The 17,606-nt window shown below is 39.8% G+C and overlaps 1 protein-coding gene across 1 annotated transcript in view; it reads left to right on the top strand.

Moving 5' to 3' along the window:
- Positions 1–15,674, top strand: part of LOC124259138 (43 kDa receptor-associated protein of the synapse-like) — a 43,549-nt gene extending 27,875 nt beyond the window's left edge. Inside the window, exons 4-6 of the mRNA XM_046693233.1 lie at positions 10,629–10,682; positions 12,272–12,471; positions 13,246–15,674. Coding sequence (XP_046549189.1) covers positions 10,629–10,682; positions 12,272–12,471; positions 13,246–13,351 — 360 coding nt within the window. The 3' untranslated portion in view covers positions 13,352–15,674. The remainder of the gene's footprint in view (positions 1–10,628; positions 10,683–12,271; positions 12,472–13,245) is intronic.
- The last annotated feature ends 1,932 nt before the right edge of the window (positions 15,675–17,606 follow it).

The raw sequence follows: 17,606 nt of genomic DNA, 5'->3' as shown, positions 1-17,606 counted from the left end.
ATGTAGAGTTACCTGCTTTTCTTCCCATGTGAACACTATAAAAATTTGAATAGCCATGTCCCACTTGATAAAAATGAAAGAAAATATTTAATTCAGAATTTGATTTTTTTCTCAAATTACTGACCTTTTAACAACTATATGTAATATACATATATGTAACGGAAGAGTCAGCAAGAAAAGAATTCTTGTTTGCTCCGAGACATTACAACTGCCCTAAAACTGCCGGCATGCTGCAGAACGATCATATGACTTGTTGAATGTTAAACAAACCAGACAATCAGGTGATCGATGAACCCGAAAACCCAGTTGGTATTTTTGAACTTCGACTGCTGTGTAAACGTTCGTCTGCTTACAAGAACGAAAATTACGTTTTGTGAAAAACGATGTTTTGCAACACAGTGGTGCTCACAGGAATCTGTTTTCGGGATAATGGAGACTTGCTATTCTCTGATGTTTCATATTTATGTCTATTTAATGAATGGCGGGTACGTGCTACCGGTAGGGCAGCGTATTTTTTAACTTTTTCGCGAACACCGGGTGTCATCACTGATTTTAAGTGACCCATTCCTACAATTTTCACTGCTATTATTCCCTTTACACCAAACGGAATTTGTGTCTGAGGATAGTCAAGTTTGGTGTACCTTCGCACTGACTTTCTATGTTATTTCTACCACCGAACATATTTTGGGTAAAAATCTGTAAACCAAATTGTGAAAACAGAGGCCTAACTATTAACATAGTCGCTTCATGATGACGTGAAAAAGAAATAGTTTGAGCTAATCAAGGTTTGTCTAGACACAGCACCACTGTTCAAATATCTATTGACACTATCCTCGTTCTTTGTCAAGTTTATGGTTCACGTGTCCGTGTCATGGGAGAAAAACACAAAAATAAACTTAAACTTTCAACAAGAGGATGGGTGGACAGGATGTGTATGACAGGGTCAAAGTCGAGCAGTAAATTTAATAGCTGTACCAGCTTCATAACTGTTATAGTAAATTTATTACATACACTAAATTTTGTGACCTTAACTTAAACTTTGTCAACACAGGTTATGGCCGGGTACGATTAAATCCGATTTACTGCCTCCAAACAAATAATTAAATGGTGTGATATTGTGTTGCTACCTCGATATGTTAACTGTTATCAATAACGGTAAACATTCTACAGACAGTGAACAATACAGGTTACTGAAAAGAAAACAAGATGTGTTAAGACGGTTTGGTTGTTAAACTGCTATACAAAAGAGTTTGTAAGTTTTTACGAGACGCTTAGGAATATTCCAGCAACATCACGACAGGAGACGCAAGAAATGGGCTTCACATATTGTAACCATGTTGAAAATCGAAACTTTGTCTTCGGCGTGACGGGCGAACGCTTTAACCACTGGGCTAGCCAACTTATCTCACCCCAAACCCTATGTCAAGAAGGGGTACACTTGAAACATAGATTTGACCAAACAATCGCAGAGATTATTTGAATGTTATAGGTTGAAACAGACGTTACTCTACAAACTTACAAAAGCAAATGGTTAAAACACAACTATGCTACCCCTAACAAATGCATCCTCATTATCTAACCATTTTCAGTTTGTTTCATTTTAGGCACTATCTAACAAAGGTGAGGTGCAATTGGGTTATACGTCGTGCTTGAGAATATTTCGCTCATATGACTACGTGCATGCGTGTGTATGTGTAGGTGCGGCTGCTTGTACTAGCCCAGAATGAAGCTGGTTTTATAGTGCTAGCCCACTGAGATACCATGCCGCAGTGAAGCATGAATACTCCATTCAGACACATTATACTGACTCCGAGCCGACCAGTCCTTGTTGTACCCATTAATGCCGAGCACCAGACAGGGACCAACAAGTACCATATTTTAACGTCTTTTGGTATGACGTGGTTGGGGATCGAACCCGCGACCTTCCGCTCTCCGATCTAACATAGGTGCATATTTCCTTTGCCCTGCAGTTTGGCTAACATTTAGTCTCTGAAATGAACGTGTTTTACAGAAAAAATCAGTTTCTAAGTCATGCTAATAAAATATAAGAAGGCCAGAGACGTTCTTCTTTTTCAGAAACTGAAACTGTGGTAATCTAGACCTGCCACTCATTCTAGACTTGCATGGGCTGTATTGGGTATATTTGTTTCAGGGCCTGTATGACAGACCCGGCAGTGTAAATGAATGGAAGAGCCTTGTCAGGGTTCACTGACCTTGGACGTGTGAACGTTATTGTAACCAGTGTACATTTGCATTTACATAAATGCAATCACCTGTGAATTATTGAGCCTTGTGTAACTACACTGTGTGGGAAAAGTGGTTCATAATTCAATTTCGTTATTACCTGAAAGATTAGTGTCAGTATGCTCAGACGTGGAGGCAGTCATTCAGAAATTCGAATTATATGTCCCATTCATTATCGACATGCAATCAATCATTCTGAGCCATGTTCCCTTAACATTCAACTCCCATGTTCCATTCAGAACAGAACAACATCAATCATATCAATCATTTTTATTTGTGACTTTTGACTGGCGTATTATACAGGTATTGACTAACAGCTGTTATCGCATTGCAGGCAGGCGAATATATAGCTGCAATAACTGGTAATAATGATTATCCGATTAAAGAAATTCCATTTAGCGTAGGAGGAAATAGCGCGGACAATTATGTGAATGGGTCACTGAAAATCAGTAGCGACACCGGGTGTTCGCGATAAGGGTAAGCCTGTCCTGGTAGTACCACCGCCACCATTGGTGTTATAACGTGTTTGTTGCCCATGGTCGCAGGGCAGCACCCCGGTCATGTGAATGTGGCTTGTACACACATCAGGCACTCAATGGTGAGACCAGAACCTCCAGCCACACAAAACGACAAAACATATATTGCCATATTCATAAAAAAAAATCGGAAACACATTCCACATGGCCATGTGTTTATTAAAACACTGTCAAATAGTGATGATACCAGGAGTTCGGGAAAAGATCATCGTATCCTGCACTTGGCACAAACACACGCAAAGGCAAATCAATTGTTCACCTGACAAAATGAAACAAATCATTAAACATATGGTAGAAATCAAATTAGAGAACTGTATCGGATATCATTTTTGCCATTGATGCGTCAAATTTGGAAATGTCCTCCACATGTCTACCATAAGAAACGTTTTTAAAGTTTACGAGGATTTGAGTGATGTAACCTTGATCAAACAACCTCTGAGCGAGAGACGCCGTGTGAAATCCTCATAAAAATAGTGTGCTTGGTTGAACCAAAAACGTTAGGAAGTGTCTAACGCTTAGTCTCTGAATATGTATAGTTTTGACAGTAACCAATAAACCCATTTAAATTGAAAAGGAGCCCCTGGGAGACCAAAGATTCAGAGGAAATATAGACTTGCGTCATTTAGAGCTTTAACATTGCAGGGAGGGCTGGGCTGGGCTGGGCAGTATGTACTTCAACATTCTCTGGATAGTTTGCATGAATACTGAAGTGACTGGGGCCTACAAGTTAACATTATGAAGACAAAAGTGATGGTTTTCCGCAAAAGACGAAAATTAAACCAGGTTGAGCATTGGTATTTTAATACTATGCCGCTTGAGATTGTGGATGAATTGAACTACTTAAGTAATATGATTACATACACAGGTAATTTCAGATTTACTCAAAATTGTTAGCTGGTAAAGGTTCAAAAGCTATGAATGTTCTGCTCCATAACATTAGAAATGGTCACCATTCTGCTAAAACATGTTGTGGTCTGTTTGATTCTTTTGTTACATCTACTATGCACTATGGTTGAGGAGTCTGGGGTTTGCAAAACGCAATTGAAATTGAACGTGTACATTTAAAGTTTTGTAAAAATATCCTTAAAGTTCAACACAATGTTACTAATATGGCTGTATATGGGGAACTAGGTCGTTTTCCTTTGTATATCAATAGATATTTAAGGGTTATAAAATACTGGTACAATGTACATCAAATTGTCTCCTTAAAGTAATCTATGAATTGCTGTTGTAACATTGTAATAATGGCGTCAAAAACTGTGTGTTTCATGTTAAAAATGTTTTATTTATAATTTTGGATGTTTGGTGTGACCCAGGATGTGTTGACGCTAGTACGTTTTGTTGTCATTTTAAAGCAACGCTTAACTGATTGTTTTTTTCAAAAATGGCATCATGACATTACTTCAAGTAGTAAATTATGGCTATACAGTACTATCAAAAGTGAATTTAGATATGAATTATACTTAGATGCTTTACATCCAAACACTGTTAGGTATTTAACTGCGTTTCGAATTTCGTGTCATAAATTAAAAATTGAAACTGGGCGTTATGAAAATATTGATCGGGAGAAAAGATATTGTATCTACTGTAAAGAAAATAATGTAATTTAAGATGAATACCATTTCGTTTTTAATTTGCCCAAAACATACAGTACATCGAAAACAGCTGATTAAACCTTATTTTTGGAAGAAACCAAGTATGTTGAAATTTTTGGAATTATTAAGAAACACATCTAAAGATAATATTGCAAAATTATGTAAATACATAAACTTATGCATGTAAGTACCGAAATGTTTTGTCCAGCCTCCTTTTGTAAATGTAAAAAATATGTATATTTCAATGGATAACCATATTCTATCATGTATACAGTGTAAAATGATGACGAGGGGCATATAGCCCAAGTCTTTACTGAATAAACAATCGAATCGAATCGATAATGCGGTTCAGGGACTGTGAGATAGACTAGGTCAACACCGACAGCAGGAGCTACTGGAATATTGCTCGACATAAAAGGAAACTCACGATATAACGAATGAGTTTAAACGTCACGTCGAGCAGGATTTTCAGTAATATAGAGTACTGTTAGCATGCCAAAATTTATCAAATTTTGCCCTTTAAAGTAATTGTCAAAATCCAGTTTCGAAACTAAACATTCACAATATTTAGATAACGAAGTTTAATGTAGTAAAACTAAATTCATCTCCCGGTCAAATTTATAACCTATTATCATATTTCAAAGTCATTTTACAATCTACCGACCGCGGTGTCACGCCATATGATACACAGCCTAGGGCTATACCTACAGGTTTCCCCAAACTACAGCCAGTCTTGTGATTCAACATTACTTCAAACTCATGATAGTATCATTTATAAACCGTCATTGCCGTCGAGTTTCGAAAGGATTTTCAGTAATAACAGTAATACTGGCTGTAGATACGTATGACCTTGTGAAACCCACGGGAAATACGAACAGAAGCCATATCATTCGCCTTCCTATCATATACACGCAATAATGTTTATAATTTCCCCGGAATGTGTAACACATGTGTATAGCATCCAGGCGCGTGTGTATATTAAACTGGTGATTTCCACGATACTTATTGTGGGCTTCCGGCGAAGAATACTGTAATGTATATACACTTGTCGTACATAGTGAACAACGGTTCTCTCACATGAGCATCATGGCGGTATTGGTGTAGTTGTATCGACCTCTACTGAGATACTTGATTGACCGTCCAACGTTGCCCTGAGAGTGAGTGAGTGAGAATTGTTTTACGCCGCTGTTCGCAATATTCCGGCAACATTACGACGGAGGACACCAGAAATGGGCCAAGTGGGGAATCGAACCCGGGCGGACACTTTAGCCACTAGGCTACCCAACCAACCCGTTGCCATTGGAAACATGCTGTGTATCACTCACTACGGAAATGAGACGCCGCGTATATCATTACTGTGAACATGATAATCCGTACATCTCACTTACTGTGAACATGATAATCCGTACATCTCACTTACTGTGAACATGATAATCCGTAAATCTCACTTACTGTGAACATGATAATCCGTACATCTCACTTACTGTGAACATGATAATCCGTACATCTCACTTACTGTGAACATGATAATCCGTACATCTCACTTACTGTGAACATGATAATCCGTATATCCCACTTACTGTGAACATGATAATCCGTACATCTCACTTACTGTGAACATGATAATCCGTACATCTCACTTACTGTGAACATGATAATCCGTACATCCCACTTACTGTGAACATGATAATCCGTATATCTCACTTACTGTGAACATGATAATCCGTATATCTCACTTACTGTGAACATGATAATCCGTACATCTCACTTACTGTGAACATGATAATCCGTATATCCCACTTACTGTGAACATGATAATCCGTATATCTCACTTACTGTGAACATGATAATCCGTATATCCACTTACTGTGAACATGATAATCCGTATATCTCACTTACTGTGAACATGATAATCCGTATATCCCACTTACTGTGAACATGATAATCCGTATATCCCACTTACTGTGAACATGATAATCCGTATATCTCACTTACTGTGAACATGATAATCCGTATATCTCACTTACTGTGAACATGATAATCCGTATATCCACTTACTGTGAACATGATAATCCGTATATCCTCACTTACTGTGAACATGATAATCCGTACATCTCACTTACTGTGAACATGATAATCCGTATATCCCACTTACTGTGAACATGATAATCCGTATATCCCACTTACTGTGAACATGATAATCCGTATATCTCACTTACTGTGAACATGATAATCCGTATATCTCACTTACTGTGAACATGATAATCCGTATATCTCACTTACTGTGAACATGATAATCCGTATATCCACTTACTGTGAACATGATAATCCGTATATCCCACTTACTGTGAACATGATAATCCGTATATCCCACTTACTGTGAACATGATAATCCGTATATCCCACTTACTGTGAACATGATAATCCGTATATCTCACTTACTGTGAACATGATAATCCGTATATCTCACTTACTGTGAACATGATAATCCGTACATCTCACTTACTGTGAACATGATAATCCGTATATCCCACTTACTGTGAACATGATAATCCGTATATCTCACTTACTGTGAACATGATAATCCGTACATCTCACTTACTGTGAACATGATAATCCGTATATCCCACTTACTGTGAACATGATAATCCGTATATCCCACTTACTGTGAACATGATAATCCGTATATCTCACTTACTGTGAACATGATAATCCGTATATCCCACTTACTGTGAACATGATAATCCGTATATCCCACTTACTGTGAACATGATAATCCGTACATCTCACTTACTGTGAACATGATAATCCGTACATCTCACTTACTGTGAACATGATAATCCGTATATCCCACTTACTGTGAACATGATAATCCGTATATCTCACTTACTGTGAACATGATAATCCGTACATCTCACTTACTGTGAACATGATAATCCGTATATCCCACTTACTGTGAACATGATAATCCGTATATCCCACTTACTGTGAACATGATAATCCGTATATCCCACTTACTGTGAACATGATAATCCGTATATCCCACTTACTGTGAACATGATAATCCGTATATCCCACTTACTGTGAACATGATAATCCGTATATCCCACTTACTGTATCATGTCTGAACCGATAAATACTGGTAAACTGGTTATATTGCGCAGCCCTACAACCCGTATATCTCGATCACTCTGAATGTGACAACCCTTGTAGATTACAGCCCGGGAAAGCCACATTTAAGAAAAACGGAGTTTAAAATGGTGTGGCTTAACCGGCAATGGACATGGTTGAGTAATCATGTGAATGTGGCTTTCTCGGCAATGCGTTATTAGCTAATCCGTGTTACCGTAAATAATGTGAAATATTCGTTATGTAAAATCTAGAAATCCAGTATTCAGAAATCCAGTATTCAACTGGATTTTTAGATTTCACATAATGAATATTTCACATTATTTACGGTAACACGGATTAGCTAATAGCGCGTCCAGAATTCAACTGGATTTCTAGATTTTACGTAATGAATATTTCATATTATTTAAGGTAACACGGATTAGCTAATAGCGCATTGTTCGAGGCTAAAACTCCAGATCACGCAAACTGAAATTGCCCTTTTCCATAGAATGACCCATTAGCAGAATAAAGAAGCCGCCTATCATATGTTAACAAACAAAGGACAAGTCACTAAAACAATTTTAATCCATTGTGATCAATGGGTGACGCTTATTTGTTAAGTACGGTATTGATTCCCTTACTCATTGTGGCTTTCGCGGAATTCGCTGCACCGAGGTTTGTACTTGTAATGTGGTTTTAGCGGCAATTGGTATTTTTCAAATGTGGCTTTCCCGGATATCTCACTTTCTCTGAGCATGACAATGAGTGTTGACATGGAAGCGATGTTAAACATTCTCAGTATGCTTATTAAATATAATAAATGTATACGAGTGAGTAAGTGAATGTTGCTTTATGCCGCACCAGCAATGTTGGAGCTGTTCTCGGCCAATCATAAACGAAGGGACAAACTAGCTTTTACAAATGGTTTTGTCGCTTTTATTTATATGAAAAACATAGGTAATTCAACAATTTCAATGTATCCCGATTTCAGGCACGTTTTGCACTGTCACTGTGATCACAGCTATTCGTTTGGTTATAGGATGCCTCTGAAATTCGCACACATCAGCACAATTAAACATGGGATATATGTGTCATGTATCAAAACATCGGAAGTCAGTTATGACCCGAGGTGATTGGTAGCACTTGAAAATAACAAAAACATCCCACAAGATAACGTCATTTACGCATGCGCGTGTGCAACGAGATAGGATCCCGTGTGACCAATATTGCAAATGATATGACAAGATAATCATAACAGCCCACGTGCCCATAGTTTTGGTAATTACAGGGGACGACTATCACAAGAAGCCAGTTCCCGGCCACATCGGAACGGCATCATCTGCAACTGCAGAGAGCGGTTCCCACAGAAAAAATCCGTTTATTTTGGTCTAAAAGTCTAAACTTGAAAACTCAATCTAGTATTTAGAAGCATGCTCGTGAATATCAGCCAATGAGGTAGCAGGCTGGTCCCAAAATAACGCGCTCGTGCGCTTTGCGATGGAGTTGAGGAGTGGGTGAGCAAGGCGACGTAATGCGACCTCCGTGGGAAAGCTCCGGAATGTTCTTGGCGTGTCTTTTTATAGTTCTCGATTGCTGTAGGTCTTACTCATGTTTTCGGTTGTATTCTGGATAACACAAGGTGCTATGTTTAGCGGTGGGATCGTTACGTGTAGCCAAAGTGCTGATGTGTGTCTCATAGGGCATAATGTAGACTAACAACTAGTCTCTGAAATGAACATATTTTACTGAAAAAAAGTTCATAGTAAAAACATAATGAAAAGGAGCCCTGAGACTTTCTTCATTTCAATCTAGACTTGCCACATTTTCTAGACTTGCGTGGGCTTTCTTGGATATATTTACTTCAGGGTCTGTACGACAGACTAGGCATAATGTATTACAGGGACTGCAGCTCACCTTTCAGACATTGTCATTTTCATTAGACTAACAACTAGTCTCTAAAATTAACATATCTTACAGAAAAAAGTTCATAATAAAACAAAATGAAAAGGAGCCCTGACATTTTCTTCGAAACTGAAAATCTCGACACTTTTGGATTTACTCGTTTCAGGGTCTGTATGTCAGACTACAGTTTCGGATATACTTGTTTCAGGGTATGTATGTCAGACTACAGTTGTGGATATACTCGTTTCAGGGTCTGTATGTCAGACTACAGTTTCGGATATACTCGTTTCAGGGTCTGTATGTCAGACTACAGTTTTGGATATACTCGTTTCAGGGTCTGTATGTCAGACTACAGTTTTGGATATACTCGTTTCAGGGTCTGTATGTCAGACTACAGTTTCGGATATACTTGTTTCAGGGTCTGTATGTCAGACTACAGTTTCGGATATACTTGTTTCAGGGTCTGTATGTCAGACTACAGTTTCGGATATACTTGTTTCAGGGTATGTATGTCAGACTACAGTTTCGGATATACTCGTTTCAGGGTCTGTATGTCAGACTACAGTTTCGGATATACTTCGTTTCAGGGTCTGTATGTCAGACTACAGTTTTGGATATACTACTCGTTTCAGGGTCTGTATGTCAGACTACAGTTTTGGATATACTCGTTTCAGGGTCTGTATGTCAGACTACAGTTTCGGATATACTTGTTTCAGGGTCTGTATGTCAGACTACAGTTTCGGATATACTTGTTTCAGGGTCTGTATGTCAGACTACAGTTTCGGATATACTTGTTTTAGGGTCTGTATATCAGACTACAGTTTCGGATATACTTGTTTCAGGGTCTGTATGTCAGACTACAGTTTCATATACCTCGACATATACCATGTGCGACCTGTAACAGTGACTGAGTGAGTGAGTGAGTATTGTTTAACACTGCAAAGTTTGGAAACTATAATACCGTCTATTGTGAGTCTATGCCGAAGCCCATGCTTGTAAGAGGCGACTAACGGGATCGGGTGGTCAGAATTGCTGACTTGGTTGACACATGTCATCGAATCCCAATTGCGTAGATCGATGCTCATGCTGTTAATCAGTGGATTGAGTGCGGCGTAAAACTAAACTCACTCACTGTGCCGTGCAATGTGGATGGCAACACGAGTAACGAGTATCTGAGCACGGTGATCTACCGATGAATCGTCTGGTTGACAAAATAATTCTGTATCTCCTTCTCTTTCAGGCAACGGAGTTGAATCTGAAAGCATTAGACATAGCCCAGAAGATTGGCAATAAGGTACGTAGTCAGCACCCTTAACTACCCCCACCCATCCCATCCCCCACACACACACTTAAAATGTATGTACCAAGTAAGTGACACAAAATCAATGCCCCCTTCCCATATTTTTTAAGCTTAATTTTTTTTATACGTATATCTCCAAAATTGCTGACGCCACCTAGTACATAAGTACAAAACTGATGACGCCCTACCTCCCCAGAACAAACTGCATGGGTGACATCATCAGTATTAACTCCCCCTACCCCCACCGCCATAAATTATGTACGGTCCCTAAGGTTCGTAGAAGTCTATCGCCAAATCCGTATACTCATTACTAAGTCTCACATACGATGACGTATTTCATAACAGTATATTATTATCACCCCAAAACGAAAATACCAATAACCTTAAAGAAGGAGATTGTTAAGAATAATCATTGTGAAAACATGCCAATCTAGTTTAATTTTTTGCCGTTGAATAACAGCCGTGGAGTCCACCATGATTGTACAAAGCCACACAATGGATCGGACAGTCAGATAATTGGGCTTCGGTTATAATTAATAGGAATCACTGGTTTGTCTGGTCCAGACTCGATTATTCATCGGCCGCCGTCATATTGTTGTTATATTGCTCTGTGTGGTGTTAAAAAACAAACTGTATATTGATTATAAATTTGACTTGACCATTTCAGCTCAAACGTGACAATCATCACTGTACACACATGTGTAATTAGGAACAAAATACAAATGGTATCAATACGTTACGAAGACGAAAACAGTCGTAACTGCAAACGCAAGGTCTTAAAAAGAACTATGATCAAATACATCCCTATATATACCCGTGAAGATCCGGGTTGGAATTGATCTTCAGTTACCCATGCTTGTCGTAAGAGGCGACAAACGGGATCGGGTGGTCAGGGTCGCTGAGTGGGTTGACACATGTCATGGTATCCTGATTGTGTAGAACGATCCTCATGATGTTGATCAGTGGATGGTCTGGTCCGGACTTGATTATTTACAGACCGCCGCCATACAGCTGGAATGTATGCCGAGTGCGGCGTAAAACTAAACTCACTCACTCATCCCATTAAAATATCAATTTCTTGTTTGCTTCATTTTAGCACTCCGTGGTGTAGTGGTTAGAGCGGCCGCCCGGAGAGCGGAAGGTGGCGGGTTCCATCCCCGACCGCGTCATACCAAAAGACGTTAAAATATGGTACTTGTTGGTCCCTGCCTGGCGCTCGGCATTAATGGGTGCAACAAGGACTGGTCGGCTCTGAGTATAATGTGTCTGAGTGGGGTTTTCATACTTCACTGCGGCATGGTAAATCAGTGGACTAGCACTATAAAACCAGCTTCAGTCTGGGCTAGTACAAGCAGCCGCACCTACACATACACACGCTTGCACGTCGTCATATGAGCGAAATATTGTCCAGCGCGACGTTAAACCTAATTTCACCTCACCTCATTTTAGCAATGGCCAAACAAGGGTGTGTTACATTTTTCATCGACGTTTACGTTTACATCGACTGTGGACAATATACAGCAACAGTAACATTTCCTGGTATCTTGTTGATAACGTTTTGGTATGTCCATATTCTATCGCAGTTGGAGATGTTACGGTGCCACGCCCGATTGAGGACGTTGTACGCTGCCACTGGAGATGAAACTCTAGCCCATCGCCACTTCTCTGTACTCCGGCAGTTGTTGGACGAGATGGAGCTCCTCTGTGGTGTCTGTGATGAGGTTGTCGGCGAACGCCCTGAGAAATTAGACGCCCTTCGCTGTGGTCACTTCATACACGGCAGGTGAGGGTCAAGGCCACTCGTGAAAATCCGGGTTAGAATTGGTCTGCAGCCACCCATACTTGTCGTAAAAGGCGACTGAGTGGTCAGGCTCGCTGATATGGTTGACACATGTCATCGTGTGACAATTGGGTAGATCGATGCTCATGATGTTGATCACTGGATTGTCTGGTCCAAACTCGATTATTTACAGACCGCCGCCATATAGCTGGAATGTTGCTGAGTGCTGCGTTAAACAACAAACAAACAAACAAATGTCATCAAGGACATGGAAACAGTATTTAATGAAACTGTCAACATGACAAGATCACTAGGCTTGATGTGCCCCTTTGTTTGTAAATAGGCAGGCAGAAATAGCGGTAGCAGTCAATCAGGCATTGCTCAAGAAGGGAAAGATACATTTCTGTTATCATCCGGACAATAGTAATGAAAATCGGGTTTGTTACCGGTCGAAACCTGACTGTAGTTCGCTCGCGATAGAAAATCGCTGAAAATTGATGTTTAAGATGCTGATTTAGATTATGATAAAGAATAGTTTCCTATGACATATAGGTAGCAAGTGAGATGTAAATTTATGTCCATTTGAGTGTCACTGGGTAGGGGCTGTGGTAGATCAGATCAGATTGTTGGTAAAGATGTGATTGGAAAGTTAGAAACACCAAAGACTACCTCTCTTATTTTGTAATGTGACTAATAATTATTACTTTTGACACTATGACATTTTTAGATTTTAATAACTCATAACCCTTGGGTAACGTCTTGATATTTACATTTCAGGTGTTCTGATTATCTTGCCCGATCAACTCTTGGAAGGGCCGGAAAAACCCGACCATGCCCGGCGTGTCGTCGGAAATCTTCGGAGAATCCCGCCTTGTACACGTGACAGGCATGTGTTGCCTATGAACTGCTGACTAATGACGTCACGAAAACATGACGTCCAGAGACAGGCCCTGACTGGAAGAAATAAACTCGACTGATACTGCCTTAGGAAAAGTGAACATGCTTGCTTCTGGTATGTCTTAGTGCAGCTTCTCGCGAGATCCGTGCGAGATGTGAGGTCATCTCGCGTGACCTGTGACGTAATAAAACGGGACAAAATGGCCGCATATCTGACTTCAAGTTAATGGACATATATCGATGTATGTACGGTTTTGAATGACAAATTGTGTCATACGACTGAAAACGGACGCCAAATGAAATGGTTCCTGGAGACAAAAATGCCAAATACCGAATCACAACGACCCGAAGGAGATGCTACCAAGTGTAATATTAACAAAACACAACCATGTTACCGTGGAATGACGGGATAATACAAGAACCCACCAAAAATGGTTACAGAAGAATAATCTGCTGTATAACAGTACACAGATAAACCGTTAGAACGGATCACACGAGCCCGGACCATTCCTGCCCAATTGGTCCACCTGTATACATATAACTTTACTCCTTATTCCGAACATGTGTTAAACAGTGCGCTTTCCTTTGTAGGGGGACCGTCCGGAATAGCAGGGTTTGGTTGTGTAGAGAGGTGTTAAAAGCTACAAACGTAAGCGAAATATTTTGAACAGATGTCAGGTTAATGAGCGTTGTACTGATTAGTACTGCACAGAACGAAATGTTACATTGCGGTGCAACGAAGACGGACATGGACACAAGAAAAGACTATGGGTCTCCGAACATGGACACTTGAAAATATTACTGGTCTCCGAAGATGGACCCTTGAGAATATTATTGGTCTCGGAACATATACACTTGAAAATATTATTGGTCTCCGAATACGTGGAATATATACACTTGAGAATGCTTTTGGTCTCCACACATGGACAGTAGAGAATATTATGGGTCTCCGAACATGAACAGTTGAGAATATTATTGGTCTCTGATCAAGAACAGTTGAGAATATTATTGGTCTCCGAACATAAACAGTTGAGGATATTATAAGTCTCTGAAACGTACACTCTTGAGAATATTATTGCTCTCCAAACATGGACAGAAGAAATATTATGGATTTCCGAACACTGCCACTTGAGAATATTATGGGTCTCTGATCAAGAACAGTTGAGAATATTATGAATCTCTGAACATGGAAAGAATATTATTGGCCTCCGTACATGGTCACTAGAGAACATTAATAATTGGACCCAGAAGTAATCACGACGAACTCCCAAGACAGCCAAACACACCAGGCAGCCATTACGTGTCAAAACAATTTAACTTTGTACTTTATATTATACCTGTCCATTGTATTTATAGTCTTAACATCATTTGAATAATATTTTGGACGCGGTTTTTTTTCAAATTGTTATAAAAATGTCATTTTTGAGAGATTTCACATAAAGATCGAAACCTGCTGAGTGAACTCGAACAACATGCCCCGGATATGACGAGCAAGAGGACGTAACATTATCATCACGTCTGTCATTATTATCGCTGTACGCTAATATTTGTTCTCCGATTATCTCGAACTACGGATGTCAATGGAATTTCAATGATTCAGACAACAAGGAAAACATCAAATATGTGTTTCCATATTTCGATATTTCGACTAAAGGGAGATCCGATATTAAGGCAGACTTTCGATAACGTTTTGTTCAAATATGACATCATGGCGTTCGAGTTTAAAAACATTCGATGAATTTTTAAAATGCAGGTATTGGTTGTGTAACCTATCCAGCGATATATGCAATTGCAGCTTTTGAACAGGTGTTACAGAACTAAGATTTGACACACATACGTCCAACGAACCCTTTCTTACGATATGAAGATAATCGACATGTATCAGACGCATCGTCAAAGAGAGACTTCCTCCAGACATAGTAAACTCAATGAGAATCAACAACCCTTCCGCTCGGCAGCTGGATCACGTGATCAGCACGTGCCTCATTTACATATTATCTGATACATTTCAGTATATAGTAAATACAAACACAAAGTATTATATTTTTAATTACGAAATTAAATCGAAGAGTTCTATGTTTACTGTGCTTTGACTTGTTGTTACGTCTGTTAAGTTTATGTGAAGACAGTTGAAGCGTGTATCTGTGTTACGTCAGAGCGACCTCTACAGGCAGAGTAGTTTATGATTTCCGTATGACCTTATTTATTTAAATATTAGTGTGCGTAGAATATTTTATCTGTCAATCACTGTTGTTTTGTATGTTTTTAAGTACAGATGTGCTTTGAGTAAACATGAATAATGAACAATGGTTTTGTCTCCGTGTCTTACTTTTTGATTCCCATTAATTTTGTCGGTGAATAATTTATTTGCCGTTGCATGTGTTTGTGACGGTGCTACCAATAACACAGGATACGTGAACTGTGATCGCGGTTCATGGTACAATATGAACTTGTGCAAAGTATAAATTCCCGTAAAATATTATTCGTAATACTGCTGTGATTTTTTCCTGTTTGGCTGCTTGTAACCCTCTCAGTGAGTGAGAGAGTTTAGTTTAACGCCGCACTCAGCAATATTTCAGCTATATGGCGGCGGTCTGTAAATAATCAAGTCTGGACCAGACAATCCAGTGATCAACAACATGAGCATCGATCTACGCAATTGGGATACGATGTCAACCAAGTCAGCGAGCCTGACCACCCGATTCCGTTAGTTGCTTCTTACGACAAGCATGGGTTAGTGAAGATCAATTCTAACCCGGATCTTCACGGGTATGTACCCCTCTCTGATAAGTATAATGCAAATCATCTATTCCTTGTTTTAACATCTTAATGCCGAGCAACAGTATGACGCCGTATGACGTCGTATGACGCCGATCTTCTGTTTCCGGATTAAACGGTCCACAAGACCAAGAGACCTGCGAAGATCCGAGTTAGAAGTGGTCTACAGAAACCCATGCTTGTCTTAAGAGACGATCTAAAGGGTCGGGTGGTCAAAACCGCTCACTAGGCTGATGCATATCATCGCATAACAACTGCACAGATCGATGCTCATAATTTCAAATGCTGATTTGCCTGGTCCTGATTATTTACAGAATGCAGTCGTATAGCTGGAACATATCTGACTGCACACGCCGGTCCAGGGAGGCGGTCTCTTGGCCTGGTACACGTCTTGATCGATTCATGTTCACGCCATCAGCCACTATTATATTATATGTTTTGACGGATTCATTCTAAATCCCATTCAACGTTCATTCGGTCATTTCGAAAAATCGAATCTCGACCCGCCGGAACATTTCTAGGGGAGCTACGGATATTGTACGAGCGCTTCGAACGCTTGGTTAAGCCGTGTTTGTGTACCCCGTCAAGTTTCGAACTACACAGCGCAAATACTGCCGATGTGACCTTAAATATTAATTCCGTCTTTCGTGTAGTCTCTGTACTCTGTAACAGAGTGTGTGTGTGTATGATTTTCATGATATTTCAGTGTTTTTCAAGGTTTTTGAAGTTCACATGAGGGTAAAAGTAGTATTGAAGTGATGCAGACAATGCCGCTCTGAAACTCACGCACATTGCGGTGCAAACAAACATTTGATGCTTGTTTGAATTTCTAAAAGTTTCGAATCAGTTATATTTTTATATAGAATAATGTGGAAATATTCTCTGAAAGCTGACTGCAGTTTAATGTTATGATATAATGACGCTGATCTAACGCCCGTATTTACAATATGGGAAGGGAGACAACTCTTGCCCAACTTCAGCTGAATGATTCCATTCAAAAGAACCAGTCAGGCAGTGCTATCGATCGTCCTCGTCCGTACTATATATCCAGTCAAAGACCAGTTGGATACCAAAGTGTCTTTTAGAACCCTAGTCATACATACCTGCCATAATGGCATCGGAACTCTACGACATGACTTTAAATATGATACTAGAGACCTGTAGACCCACCCCCATCCCTATCTTCCTTCTTTGTCCCTTTCTTACGTGTTAGGGGCGGTGGGGTAGCCTCGTGGTTAAAGCGTTCGCTCGTCACGCCGAAGACCCCGGGTTCGATTCCCCACATGGGTACATTGTGTGAAGCCTATTTCGCCGTGATATTGCTGGAATATTGCTAAAAGCGGCGTAAAACCCCACTCACTCACTCTTAGGTGTTACGTTAGCATGTAATTTTACATGTAGTATATTTGGACTGAGTGAGGCAAAATGTGCCGTTGTCGAAATGAGAGAGTACCGCAGAAATA

This window comes from Haliotis rubra, unplaced genomic scaffold (assembly GCF_003918875.1).
Source record: "Haliotis rubra isolate DU_JTF1 unplaced genomic scaffold, ASM391887v1 Scf71, whole genome shotgun sequence".
NCBI classification, from domain to species: domain Eukaryota; kingdom Metazoa; phylum Mollusca; class Gastropoda; order Lepetellida; family Haliotidae; genus Haliotis; species Haliotis rubra.
This window is presented reverse-complemented; position numbering and strand designations above follow the sequence as displayed.